Here is a 15000-nt window from a genome sequence, read left to right as displayed (position 1 = left end):
GTAATGCACAATCTATGTAAAGGTGTGTGAATGGGTGAATGTAATGCACAATCTATGTAAAGGTGTGTGAATGGGTGAATGTAATGCACAATCTATGTAAAGGTGTGTGAATGGGTGAATGTAATGCACAATCTATGTAAAGGTGTGTGAATGGGTGAATGTAATGCACAATCTATGTAAAGGTGTGTGAATGGGTGAATGTAATGCACAATCTATGTAAAGGTGTGTGAATGGGTGAATGTAATGCACAATCTATGTAAAGGTGTGTGAATGGGTGAATGTAATGCACAATCTATGTAAAGGTGTGTGAATGGGTGAATGTAATGCACAATCTATGTAAAGGTGTGTGAATGGGTGAATGTAATGCACAATCTATGTAAAGGTGTGTGAATGGGTGAATGTAATGCACAATCTATGTAAAGGTGTGTGAATGGGTGAATGTAATGCACAATCTATGTAAAGGTGTGTGAATGGGTGAATGTAATGCACAATCTATGTAAAGGTGTGTGAATGGGTGAATGTGATGCACAATCTATGTAAAGGTGTGTGAATGGGTGAATGTAATGCACAATCTATGTAAAGGTGTGTGAATGGGTGAATGTAATGCACAATCTATGTAAAGGTGTGTGAATGGGTGAATGTAATGCACAATCTATGTAAAGCGCCTTGGATAAAAACGCTATATATAAATGCACCATTTACCATTTATAGTAAACAAAACAGTCACACACACACAGTCACACACAGTCACACACACACACACACAGTCACACACACACACACACACACACACACACACACACAGTCACACACACACACAGTCACAGTCTTGCGCTCATTCTTGGGCTATAGCGGTCCTATCTGTTCTGTATGCTGTGCACACACACACACTAAACGGCGTAATGGCTTCACCTTAACGGCTACGCCGTATAACAAAGGTGTTTGGTTTTTGCCACGATGTCGTCGCGCTCCGTTTTATCACGGCACATAAAAACCCCATACGGCATTATACAACGTTAACGGGCCAATAGTGGCGTCTGCCAATTCCTCAGCCTCGATGATTAACCCGTTTTAGGCAGGAACGCCTTTTGGTGTTATAGCATTACGCTATGCTTTAGCTATTGAAAAATAGCAGACCTACAAGCTCGTAGCGCGCCACCGAGTGGCGCGCTACGAGCTTGTAGGTCTGCTATTTTTTGAAAAATCGAACAACGACTGACATATAGAAACATAGATTTTTCAGAAAACTGTCATTTTCTAACAGACATTTTTAGAATCTGATCTCAGGTCAGAATGGGTTAAGTACGCCATGATAAAAGGAAAAACGACGATATCGTTTGATTTCCTCCACAATGTTTTTACACTGTCAAATCCTCAGTGTTATAATTTGGACCACACGAATACGAACTCTATAGCCGAGTGACAGCGCCTATGTTTTTGAAGAATGCCCCCGGCATAAGTAGTATTAACCCCTTTTGGTGTTTAAAAACATTATGTTATGATTTAGATATTGAAAAATAGCAGATCTACAAGCTCGTAGCGCTTGTAGGTCCCCGTCCCGCCCCCCCCCGTCAGCCTGATTGCTCTTCCAGCTTGTGGATTTCTATCCCCGTTCCACCATCATTCAGTCATTTATAATATAATGTATAATATTTCAATATACCATATTATCCCATTTTAGACTATATTTTTTAAAAAAAGTCTTGTAAATCCTAACGTTTTTCTGAAAAGCCTCATTTACGTATGTGTCGGTGGTGCTCAACCTTTTTCATGCCAAGGACCCCCAGAATGATCTGTATTTGGGCCACGGACCCCCCAGAAGCACAGATTTGAGTTAAAAACGTTCGTTCGGAAAGAATATAATATTCAAAGATTTTTCTCCTGCAAATTTTATGATTTTTCAAATAAATAGCAGATCTATACACGCTCGTAGCTTGAGCTTGTAGATCAACATTTCACCCCCCCCCCCCTCCCCCCCTCCCCCCCCAACAACAACAATGACGTGACAAAAAAACCAACTCAGCGAATAGTCTTGTCTGACTGTCTGACGGAGGGGCGAGCGAGGGGGCGAGCGAGGGGGCGAGCGAGGGGAGAGAGAAATGCCACAGAGCGCTAAAGGGCAATGCATGTCTTGCTTTCACAGACCACAGAGGACCATTAACCTCCCCCCTCTCTCGCCCCCTCCCTCTCTCCACCCTCTCTCTCCCCCCTCTCTCTCCCCCCCTCTCTCCCTCTCCCTCTCTCTCTCCCTCTCCCCCCCCTCCCCCGGCTGTAGTCTCTGTTCCTCACTTATTAGCACTCAATCAATAACACACGCCAGCGGAACACCTCTCTCTCTCTCTCTCTCTCTCTCTCTCTCTCTCTCTCTCTCTCTCTCTCTCTGCGATGCTGTGTATGGACGGCGGGGGACAGACGGACGGTGTCAGCACCTCAGATTGAACGGGGAGGGGCTTGAAAAAGGCCTAATCTGGCATCGTTTTGAAGTTGAAGTCATTGAACTTATAATTCAACCTTTTGAGTGTCAGAAGCATTCACTGCGTAGTGTGTGTAGAGTGGACACACGCCACATTGTGTTCTTTGCATACGAGTGATATAACTTAACCCATTCTGACCTGAGATCAGATTCTAAAAACGTCTTCTACATCCTGACAGTTTTCTGCAACAAGCTGTGTTTCTGTATCAGTCGTTCTTTGATTTTTCAAAAATAGCAGACCTTACAAGCTCGTAGAGCGCTATGAGCTTGTAGATCTGCTATTTTTCCATATAGCTAAAGCATAGCATGATGCTAACACCAAAAGGGGTCCCCGCCCCAAAATGGGTTAAATACATCTGTAACGTGTGTGTGACAAATCGCACGACTTTGACTTAACATTAAGTTACATCAATCTATCCAACTCTAGTATAGCTGAAGTGAATCGTTTGATCGAGAAAATTATTAAACCATCGTGTCAAGCCAGCACAATTAAACTAAACACTTGGATGATTATATCCATAAAATAAAATAAATTAAGTGGAGCCTTACTTTCTATGCACTTTATGCATCTGTAATCACCATCGAGTAAAATTATGCAATCAGGAATTGAGGATGTCCTACTAAAGGATGATTCATAGTCTGGACTTTCGGTGGTGAGGTGACCACTGAACTACAACATGATGTCACTGAGGTGACCACTGAACTACAACATGATGTCACTGAGGTGACCACTGAACTACAACATGATGTCACTGAGGTGACCACCGAACTACAACATGACGTCACTGAGGTGACCACCAAACTACAACATGATGTCACTGAGGTGACCACCGAACTACAACATGACGTCACTGAGGTGACCACCGAACTACAACGTGACGTCACTGAGGTGACCACCGAACTACAGAAAACTGTCTGTCTGAACTTGTAGTCTATATGTAACAGATAACTGTCTGTCTGAACTTGTAGTCTATATGTAACAGATAACTGTCTGTCTGAACTTGTAGTCTATATGTAACAGATAACTGTCTGTCTGAACTTGTAGTCTATAATATGTAACAGATAAATGTCTGTCTGAACCTGTAGTCTATATGTAACAGATAACTGTCTGTCTGAACCTGTAGTCTATATGTAACAGATAACTGTCTGTCTGAACCTGTAGTCTATGTGTAACAGATAACTGTCTGTCTGAACCTGTAGTCTATATGTAACAGATAACTGTCCGTCTGAACCTGTAGTCTAAATGCAACAGATAACTGTCTGTCTGAACCTGTAGTCTATAATATGTAACAGATAACTGTCTGTCTGAACTTGTAGTCTATAATATGTAACAGATAACTGTCTGTCTGAACCTGTAGTCTATATGTAACATATAACTGTCTGTCTGAACCTGTAGTCTAAATGCAACAGATAACTGTCTGTCTGAACCTGTAGTCTAAATGCAACAGATAACTGTCTGTCTGAACTTGTAGTCTAAATGCAACAGATAACTGTCTGTCTGAACCTGTAGTCTAAATGCAACAGATAACTGTCTGTCTGAACCTGTAGTCTATATGTAACAGATAACTGTCTGTCTGAACTTGTAGTCTATAATATGTAACAGATAACTGTCTGTCTGAACCTGTAGTCTATAATATGTAACAGATAACTGTCTGTCTGAACCTGTAGTCTATATGTAACAGATAACTGTCTGTCTGAACCTGTAGTCTAAATGCAACAGATAACTGTCTGTCTGAACCTGTAGTCTAAATGCAACAGATAACTGTCTGTCTGAACTTGTAGTCTAAATGCAACAGATAACTGTCTGTCTGAACCTGTAGTCTATATGTAACAGATAACTGTCTGTCTGAACCTATAGTCTATATGTAACAGATAACTGTCTGTCTGAACCTGTAGTCTATAATATGTAACAGATAACTGTCTGTCTGAACTTGTAGTCTATAATATGTAACAGATAACTGTCTGTCTGAACCTGTAGTCTATATGTAACAGATAACTGTCTGTCTGAACCTGTAGTCTAAATGCAACAGATAACTGTCTGTCTGAACTTGTAGTCTAAATGCAACAGATAACTGTCTGTCTGAACCTGTAGTCTAAATGCAACAGATAACTGTCTGTCTGAACCTGTAGTCTATATGTAACAGATAACTGTCTGTCTGAACTTGTAGTCTATAATATGTAACAGATAACTGTCTGTCTGAACCTGTAGTCTATAATATGTAACAGATAACTGTCTGTCTGAACCTGTAGTCTACAATATGTAACAGATAACTGTCTGTCTGAACCTGTAGTCTATATGTAACAGATAACTGTCTGTCTGAACTTGTAGTCTAAATGCAACAGATAACTGTCTGTCTGAACCTGTAGTCTATATGTAACAGATAACTGTCTGTCTGAACCTGTAGTCTATATGTAACAGATAACTGTCTGTCTGAACTTGTAGTCTATAATATGTAACAGATAACTGTCTGTCTGAACCTGTAGTCTATAATATGTAACAGATAACTGTCTGTCTGAACTTGTAGTCTATATGTAACAGATAACTGTCTGTCTGAACTTGTAGTCTAAATGCAACAGATAACTGTCTGTCTGAACTTGTAGTCTAAATGCAACAGATAACTGTCTGTCTGAACTTGTAGTCTATATGTAACAGATAACTGTCTGTCTGAACTTGTAGTCTATATGTAACAGATAACTGTCTGTCTGAACTTGTAGTCTATATGTAACAGATAACTGTCTGTCTGAACCTGTAGTCTAAATGCAACAGATAACTGTCTGTCTGAACTTGTAGTCTATAATATGTAACAGATAACTGTCTGTCTGAACCTGTAGTCTATATGTAACAGATAACTGTCTGTCTGAACCTGTAGTCTATAATATGTAACAGATAACTGTCTGTCTGAACTTGTAGTCTATATGTAACAGATAACTGTCTGTCTGAACTTGTAGTCTATATGTAACAGATAACTGTCTGTCTGAACCTGTAGTCTATATGTAACAGATAACTGTCTGTCTGAACCTGTAGTCTATATGTAACAGATAACTGTCTGTCTGAACCTGTAGTCTATATGTAACAGATAACTGTCTGTCTGAACCTGTAGTCTAAATGCAACAGATAACTGTCTGTCTGAACTTGTAGTCTAAATGCAACAGATAACTGTCTGTCTGAACCTGTAGTCTATATGTAACAGATAACTGTCTGTCTGAACTTGTAGTCTAAATGCAACAGATAACTGTCTGTCTGAACCTGTAGTCTATATGTAACAGATAACTGTCTGTCTGAACTTGTAGTCTATATGTAACAGATAACTGTCTGTCTGAACCTGTAGTCTATATGTAACAGATAACTGTCTGTCTGAACCTGTAGTCTATATGTAACAGATAACTGTCTGTCTGAACCTGTAGTCTATATGTAACAGATAACTGTCTGTCTGAACTTGTAGTCTATATGTAACAGATAACTGTCTGTCTGAACCTGTAGTCTAAATGCAACAGATAACTGTCTGTCTGAACCTGTAGTCTATATGTAACAGATAACTGTCTGTCTGAACCTGTAGTCTATATGTAACAGATAACTGTCTGTCTGAACCTGTAGTCTATATGTAACAGATAACTGTCTGTCTGAACCTGTAGTCTAAATGCAACAGATAACTGTCTGTCTGAACCTGTAGTCTATATGTAACAGATAACTGTCTGTCTGAACCTGTAGTCTATATGTAACAGATAACTGTCTGTCTGAACCTGTAGTCTAAATGCAACAGATAACTGTCTGTCTGAACCTGTAGTCTATATGTAACAGATAAATGTCTGTCTGAACCTGTAGTCTAAATGCAACAGATAACTGTCTGTCTGAACTTGTAGTCTAAATGCAACAGATAACTGTCTGTCTGAACTTGTAGTCTAAATGCAACAGATAACTGTCTGTCTGAACCTGTAGTCTATATGTAACAGATAACTGTCTGTCTGAACTTGTAGTCTAAATGCAACAGATAACTGTCTGTCTGAACCTGTAGTCTATATGTAACAGATAACTGTCTGTCTGAACTTGTAGTCTATATGTAACAGATAACTGTCTGTCTGAACCTGTAGTCTATATGTAACAGATAACTGTCTGTCTGAACCTGTAGTCTATATGTAACAGATAACTGTCTGTCTGAACCTGTAGTCTATATGTAACAGATAACTGTCTGTCTGAACTTGTAGTCTATATGTAACAGATAACTGTCTGTCTGAACCTGTAGTCTAAATGCAACAGATAACTGTCTGTCTGAACCTGTAGTCTATATGTAACAGATAACTGTCTGTCTGAACCTGTAGTCTATATGTAACAGATAACTGTCTGTCTGAACCTGTAGTCTATATGTAACAGATAACTGTCTGTCTGAACCTGTAGTCTAAATGCAACAGATAACTGTCTGTCTGAACCTGTAGTCTATATGTAACAGATAACTGTCTGTCTGAACCTGTAGTCTATATGTAACAGATAACTGTCTGTCTGAACCTGTAGTCTAAATGCAACAGATAACTGTCTGTCTGAACCTGTAGTCTATATGTAACAGATAACTGTCTGTCTGAACCTGTAGTCTAAATGCAACAGATAACTGTCTGTCTGAACTTGTAGTCTAAATGCAACAGATAACTGTCTGTCTGAACTTGTAGTCTATATGTAACAGATAACTGTCTGTCTGAACCTGTAGTCTAAATGTAACAGATAACTGTCTGTCTGAACCTGTAGTCTATATGTAACAGATAACTGTCTGTCTGAACCTGTAGTCTATAATATGTAACAGATAACTGTCTGTCTGAACTTGTAGTCTATATGTAACAGATAACTGTCCGTCTGAACTTGTAGTCTAAATGTAACAGATAACTGTCTGTCTGAACCTGTAGTCTATATGTAACAGATAACTGTCTGTCTGAACCTGTAGTCTAAATGTAACAGATAACTGTCTGTCTGAACCTGTAGTCTAAATGTAACAGATAACTGTCTGTCTGAACTTGTAGTCTAAATGCAACAGATAACTGTCTGTCTGAACCTGTAGTCTAAATGCAACAGATAACTGTCTGTCTGAACTTGTAGTCTAAATGTAACAGATAACTGTCTGTCTGAACCTGTAGTCTAAATGCAACAGATAACTGTCTGTCTGAACTTGTAGTCTAAATGTAACAGATAACTGTCTGTCTGAACCTGTAGTCTATATGTAACAGATAACTGTCTGTCTGAACTTGTAGTCTATATGTAACAGATAACTGTCTGTCTGAACCTGTAGTCTAAATGCAACAGATAACTGTCTGTCTGAACCTGTAGTCTAAATGTAACAGATAACTGTCTGTCTGAACCTGTAGTCTAAATGCAACAGATAACTGTCTGTCTGAACTTGTAGTCTAAATGTAACAGATAACTGTCTGTCTGAACTTGTAGTCTAAATGTAACAGATAACTGTCTGTCTGAACCTGTAGTCTAAATGCAACAGATAACTGTCTGTCTGAACTTGTAGTCTAAATGTAACAGATAACTGTCTGTCTGAACCTGTAGTCTATATGTAACAGATAACTGTCTGTCTGAACTTGTAGTCTAAATGTAACAGATAACTGTCTGTCTGAACCTGTAGTCTAAATGCAACAGATAACTGTCCGTCTGAACTTGTAGTCTAAATGTAACAGATAACTGTCTGTCTGAACTTGTAGTCTATATGTAACAGATAACTGTCTGTCTGAACCTGTAGTCTATATGTAACAGATAACTGTCTGTCTGAACCTGTAGTCTATATGTAACAGATAACTGTCTGTCTGAACCTGTAGTCTATATGTAACAGATAACTGTCTGTCTGAACTTGTAGTCTAAATGTAACAGATAACTCAACAGCTTAACACACAGACTCTGAAAGCCAAAGAGCTTTTCCATCTTGTTCTTGTTTCTTCACAACATTGATTTCCTTTCTTTCAAACCGTTATCTCTCTGAGGAGGGAGGAAAACATCCTCTAAAAGGTGAACTCGTCTTCTCCGTTTGGCTCAGAATACCTTTCTTCCTTCCGACTGACTGACTGACTGACTGACTGGCTGGCTGGCTGGCTGGCTGGCTGACTGACTGACTGACTGACTGACTGACTGACTGACTGACTGACTGACTGACTGACTGACTGACTGACTGACTGACTGACTGACTGACTGGCTGACTGACTGACTGACTGGCTGACTGACTGACTGACTGACTGACTGACTTGCTGCTGCATGAAGCTGACAAAGCTCTCAACAGTTGATGCCTCTTCAACCCCGCTGTGGTCTGTCACGCACGCACGCACGCACGTTCGTTCGCACGTACAGACACACATGCGCACGCACACACTCACACACACACACACACACACACACACACACGCGCGCGCACACACACACACACACACACACACACACACACACGCACCTTTGTGTGTGAGCGAGCGTTATCTCTGCATAGTACATCGCGGGGCTTGGCAGCAACAGCTCGTCTCCAGAGGAAATTGAAAAAAATGTCATAATATACATAGCCTGCCTGCTTCAAATGAAAGGGCTTTGCTAAACGTTGCTCCTGACCTTATAGCTGACGCACCCCCGGTTACCTCCTGACCTCTAGCTGACGCACCCCCTGTTACCTCCTGACCTAGCTTGACAGTGCAGAAACATCTTAGGATAGATGTAGACCTATTTGACAGTGCAGAAACATCTTAGGATAGATGTATAGACCTATTTGACAGTGCAGAAACATCTTAGGATAGATGTAGACCTATTTGACAGTGCAGAAACATCTTAGGATAGATTGTAGACCTATTTGACAGTGCAGAAACATCTTAGGATAGATTGTAGACCTATTTGACAGAGCAGAAACATCTTAGGATAGATGTGTAGACCTATTTGACAGTGCAGAAACATCTTAGGATAGATGTATAGACCTATTTGACAGTGCAGAAACATCTTAGGATAGATTGTAGACCTATTTGACAGTGCAGAAACATCTTAGGATAGATGTAGACCTATTTGACAGAGCAGAAACATCTTAGGATAGATGTAGACCTATTTGACAATGCAGAAACATCTTAGGATAGATTGTAGACCTATTTGACAATGCAGAAACATCTTAGGATAGATGTAGACCTATTTGACAATGCAGAAACATCTTAGGATAGATTATAGACCTATTTGACAGTGCAGAAACATCTTAGGATAGATGTAGACCTATTTGACAGTGCAGAAACATCTTAGGATAGATGTATAGACCTATTTGACAATGCAGAAACATCTTAGGATAGATTGTAGACCTATTTGACAGTGCAGAAACATCTTAGGATAAATGTAGACCTATTTGACAGTGCAGAAACATCTTAGGATAGATGTAGACCTATTTGACAGTGCAGAAACATCTTAGGATAGATGTAGACCTATTTGACAGTGCAGAAACATCTTAGGATAGATGTAGACCTATTTGACAATGCAGAAACATCTTAGGATAGATTGTAGACCTATTTGACAGTGCAGAAACATCTTAGGATAAATGTAGACCTATTTGACAGTGCAGAAACATCTTAGGATAGATGTAGACCTATTTGACAATGCAGAAACATCTTAGGATAGATTGTAGACCTATTGACAATGCAGAAACATCTTAGGATAGATTGTAGACCTATTTGACAGTGCAGAAACATCTTAGGATAGATGTATAGACCTATTTGACAGTGCAGAAACATCTTAGGATAGATGTAGACCTATTTGACAGTGCAGAAACATCTTAGGATAGATTGTAGACCTATTTGACAGTGCAGAAACATCTTAGGATAGATGTAGACCTATTTGACAGTGCAGAAACATCTTAGGATAGATTGTAGACCTATTTGACAGTGCAGAAACATCTTAGGATAGATTGTAGACCTATTTGACAGTGCAGAAACATCTTAGGATAGATGTATAGACCTATTTGACAGTGCAGAAACATCTTAGGATAGATTGTAGACCTATTTGACAGTGCAGAAACATAATTGCATTCCTTGATGTATTAATGAGCATCAATAACGACCATCACCTGTTGTGTCACAGACACACACAGCTCCCCTCTGCAGGCCTCTACTGCTGAAAGACACTGCACGGATTTCTCTCCAAAAGCACGTGAATATGATGGAATATGATTACAGCTCACATTTCACGTCACACACTATACGTCCACCCTGACCACAAACCCTAAACCATAATTAAAATGGAAAACAGGGGAGGAACCAACCAAATGGAACTTTAAACAGCCATTGAATCCCAAACCTCCAGATTGCTCTCGATTACACGAGATAGATCTCACTCCAGGGCAATAGCATAAACACACCCCCCCCCCCCCCCCCACACACACACACACACACACACACACACACACCGACAAGCGGTAACACGCCCACTCAGTGTTACCATGAGACAATAACGACGTGAAAACAGTCGACACACGTGAAAAACAGTCCATTTAGAAACACGTTTTGAGCTTTTAAATCTGCCATTTCTCGGTGCAACAACACACAACACATGCCCTTAATTAAAGGCACTCTCATGTGAGCCACAGACATTGCATGAAAAGGCAAAGACAGCGAAGAAGAAGATGACCAAAGGCAACGAGTGTTCACACTGCAACCCAAGACGCACTCGGAAGCATTAAAGGTATATTCAGTGATTTCACTTAATTCCAAATATCACTTATATTTTTTGTTTTCTTGTGATAATCCTCTCTATACTACTATAGAGTGTGCTGACCATATAAGGAGTTCCTCTCTACTATAGAGTGTGCTGACCATATAAGGAGTTCCTCCCTGTCCCCCAGTTAACCCCTGGGGGTCGAAAAAACCTTAGGTTTCGTTTTTGGCTCTCTATCCTGATTGGATGAAAGGCTTTGCCACCTATAGCCAAAAAGCGAAACCTACCGGGTTTTTTTGAGTGAAATCACTGAATATACCTTTAACCCATTCTGACCGGGAACCCATTTTGGTATTAGCATCATGTTATGCTTTAGCTATTGAAAAATAGCAGATCTACAAGCTCATAGCGCGCCACAGAGTGGCGCGCTATGAGCTTGTAGATCTGCTATTTTTGAAAAATCGAAAGAACGACTGACATTTTTTAGAATCTCTGATCTCAGATCAGAATGGGTAATAATCTGTCCTAGTGGAAACCTCGTATGAATCTGATCTCAGGTCAGAATGGGTTAAAGAAGAAGAAGAAGGATAAATAAATGACTTACCGTGAGTATTCCTCGTTGTCGCGGTCACAGCGGGCGTCCTTGTGCCTCTCCCAGTCCTTGCCGTGCTTGCAGGTGGTCAGCAGGACGATGTCCCGCCCGTTGTGGATGTGATACAGAGCGTTCCGGGTCTCCGAGCCGATGCCGGTCAGGTAGCGCTTCCCCTTAAACACCAGCAGGTACTTCCTGGACGGCGGCATGTCGTTGAGCGTCAGGTAGCCCTTATTGCCGCCCCCTCCTCCCCCTCCTCCCCCTCCCTTCAGCGGGTGGTCCTTGGAGAACAGCGGGATGGAGACGTCGAAGCCGGGCCTGAAGGTCCCGGCGTCCACGCTGGCCTTGGCCAGCATGGCCTGGCCCGCCTCGAAGCCCAGGTCCTCCGTGTAGTCGGGCCAGCTCCCCGAGTACAGGTTGAAGACCAGGTGGTTCCGCCCGTCGCCCCACGTGGGCAGGCTCCGGATGCGCCGCGCCACGTTCTGCGCGTAGCGCGGCGACAGCCGGTCGCGGTCCAGCGTGTCCACGGTCAGCACGAAGAGGCAGGCCCGCGCCGGGTCGGCCGTGTGGAAGCGCGACTCCTCCACGGCGGACAGGATCTTCTGGTAGGTCTCGGAGATGACCTGGCCCCCGCTGGCGCCGGCGCGCGGCGGGGGGTAGACGTAGACGCGGAAGCCGTCGGGCGAGTTCTGGCAGCGGGCGAAGTCGAAGCACGTCTCCATGCGGCAGCGGCGGTTCTTGTGGATGTGGTCGCGGACGGCCCGGCGCTCGCGGGGCGAGGTGTGCTGGTGGTGGAGCCGAGGGCTGTCCTCCTGAGAGAGAGAGAGAGAGAGAGAGAGAGAGAGAGAGAGAGAGAGAGAGAGAGCGGACGGACGAGAAGATACGACTTTACTGTCAGCTTTGACACTGACGTTTGGTTTTGCCGTCCATGACGTCACCGTTTAAGATACAGCCAAGACATAAACACAATACACCAGTAAGACGCGCAAACGCGCTGTTACTGTATATGTGGACTGTATTACTGTATATGTGGACCTGGCCCCTTTTGTGCCCATATATGGAGCTGAGTGGACCTGGCCCCTTTTGTGCCCATATATGGAGCTGAGTGGACCTGGCCCCTTTTGTGCCCATATATGGAGCTGAGTGATTGCTGATGCAACACACTCCATATTTGGATAGCGGGACAGACACACGGACAGACATGATTGCGAACGCAGTGAGCACTTACTTGCGAATGCAGTGAGCACTTACTACGAGTAAGACGCGCAAACGCGGGAAGCGAACGCAGCTCGTACATATTTGGGTTTTGGACGTATAGCTCCATATATGGGCACAAAAGGGGCCAGGTCCACAACAAACAAATCACTGGCCCCTTTTGTGCCCATATATGGAGCTGAGTGGACCTGGCCCCTTTTGTGCCCATATATGGAGCTGAGTGGACCTGGCCCCTTTTGTGCCCATATATGGAGCTGAGTCAGACAAACAGACAGACACACACACAGACATGATCTGCTAGGTCTCATAGTAAGTGCTCATTGCGTTCGCAATGAGACCTAGCAGATCATGTCTGTGTGTGTGTGTCTGTCTGTCTGTCTGTCCGTGTGTCTGTCCCGCTATCCAAATATGGAGTGTGTTGCATCAGCAATGACTCAGCTCCATATATGGGCACAAAAGGGGCCAGGTCCACTCAGCTCCATATATGGGCACAAAAGGGTGTGTGTGTCTGTCCCGAGTGATTTGTCATTTATTCTAATTGTTATTGCAATTTACGATCAGCGTTCGCTTCCCGCGTTCGTGCGTCTTACTCGTATGAGACCTAGCAGATCATGTCTGTGTGTGTGTCTGTCTGTCTGTCTGTGTGTCTGTCCCGCTATCCAAATATGGAGTGTGTTGCATCAGCAATCACTCAGCTCCATATATGGGCACAAAAGGGGCCAGGTCCACTCAGCTCCATATATGGGCACAAAAGGGGCACCATATAAGGAGTCCCCAAAGGAGCTATACGTCCAAAACCCAAATATGTACGAGCTGCGTTCGCTTCCCGCGTTTGCGCGTCTTACTCGTCTGCTAGGTCTCATAGTAAGTGCTCACTGCGTTCGCAATTACACCAGTAAGACGCGCAAACGCAGGAAGCGAACGCAGCTCGTACATATTTAAGTTAACTTATTTTTAGTTTTTAACTTAGCCATAACCATATAAGGAGTCCCCAAAGCAGCTATACGTCCAAATATGGAGTGTGTTGCATCAATCACAAACAAATCACTCCGCTCCATATATGGGCACAAAGGTGGGACACACAGACAGACACACACACACACACACACACACACACACACAGACAGACAGACAGACATGATCTGCTAGGTCTCATAGTAAGTGCTCACTGCGTTCGCAAAAAGATACATTACAGGCAGACAGGAACAGGAACAAGAACAATAGAACATAATCATCTTGGTCCGATTCTGGTTTAACCCATTCTGGGCGGGAACCCCTTTTGGTGTTTCAAGCATTCTGTTCTTTAGCAGTACTTTAGCTATTGAAAAACAAGACATCCTCTGCAAGTGATTATTTTTCTAAGTGCTGGAGTTTGGAAGCACTCGTCGTACGTCACTGAACGGCCCTTCGTTCCACCTGTTTCAAATGTGCACATAATGCAGGAGGCAGCAGCGCGACCCGTTAACAAAAACGAGTGCTTCCAAACTGCAACACTTAGAAAAATAACCACTTGCAGAGGATTTCTTGACAGAAAGTATCTCATAACATCATGTCTACGGCGGATTTTTATGAAAAACAAGCTGGGCAGATTGAAAGAGGATAATTCAAGCTTGGACTACAGCTGCAATGTTGGTGCGTTTAACGTCGTTTAAGACAAGCAGATCGCAAAGCAAAAAAATAATGAGTGGGGAGTCAATGGAGGGTATTGCAACTCTAGATTCCTCCCATTATAAAAAGAATCTAAGAGTTGCAAATTGCGGCTACTACAAACTATGGGTTCTTTATTCACGCATTAACACATCAACCATCATCTCCCTCACCGTAGCTCTGCCCTGGATGGTCAAACAGTCAAAATGGGGTTCAGGACATTAAATAGGTTTGCCAGGAAACACACCTGCAACCACTGATTGGTGCCAATTTGGGCCAAACCAACTCCTGGCTTGTCTGGAGGACAGGGTTTTTGTATCACACAGAGGGACAATGGACTTTGACAAAAAAAGATCTACAAGCCTAAAAATAGCAGATCTACAAGCTCATAGTGCGGCACAGAGTGCCGCGCTACGAGCTTGTAGGTCTGTT

The 15000-nt window shown here is 42.6% G+C and overlaps 1 protein-coding gene across 1 annotated transcript in view; it reads right to left on the bottom strand.

Moving 5' to 3' along the window:
• The window catches only part of LOC308334318 (exostosin-1), a gene marked incomplete at both ends in the record, with an annotated part of 214573 nt that overhangs the window by 198183 nt on the left and 1390 nt on the right, over window positions 1-15000 (bottom strand). Inside the window, one exon of the mRNA XM_080791013.1 lies at window positions 11719-12518. Within this exon, the coding sequence (XP_080647139.1) occupies window positions 11719-12518 (800 nt within the window). The remainder of the gene's footprint in view (window positions 1-11718; window positions 12519-15000) is intronic.

This window comes from Protomyctophum bolini (assembly GCF_963924005.1).
Source record: "Protomyctophum bolini genome assembly, chromosome: 19".
Lineage (NCBI taxonomy): Eukaryota > Metazoa > Chordata > Actinopteri > Myctophiformes > Myctophidae > Protomyctophum > Protomyctophum bolini.
Note: the sequence above shows the minus strand (reverse complement) of the source record. Positions and strands in the feature narration are given on the sequence as shown.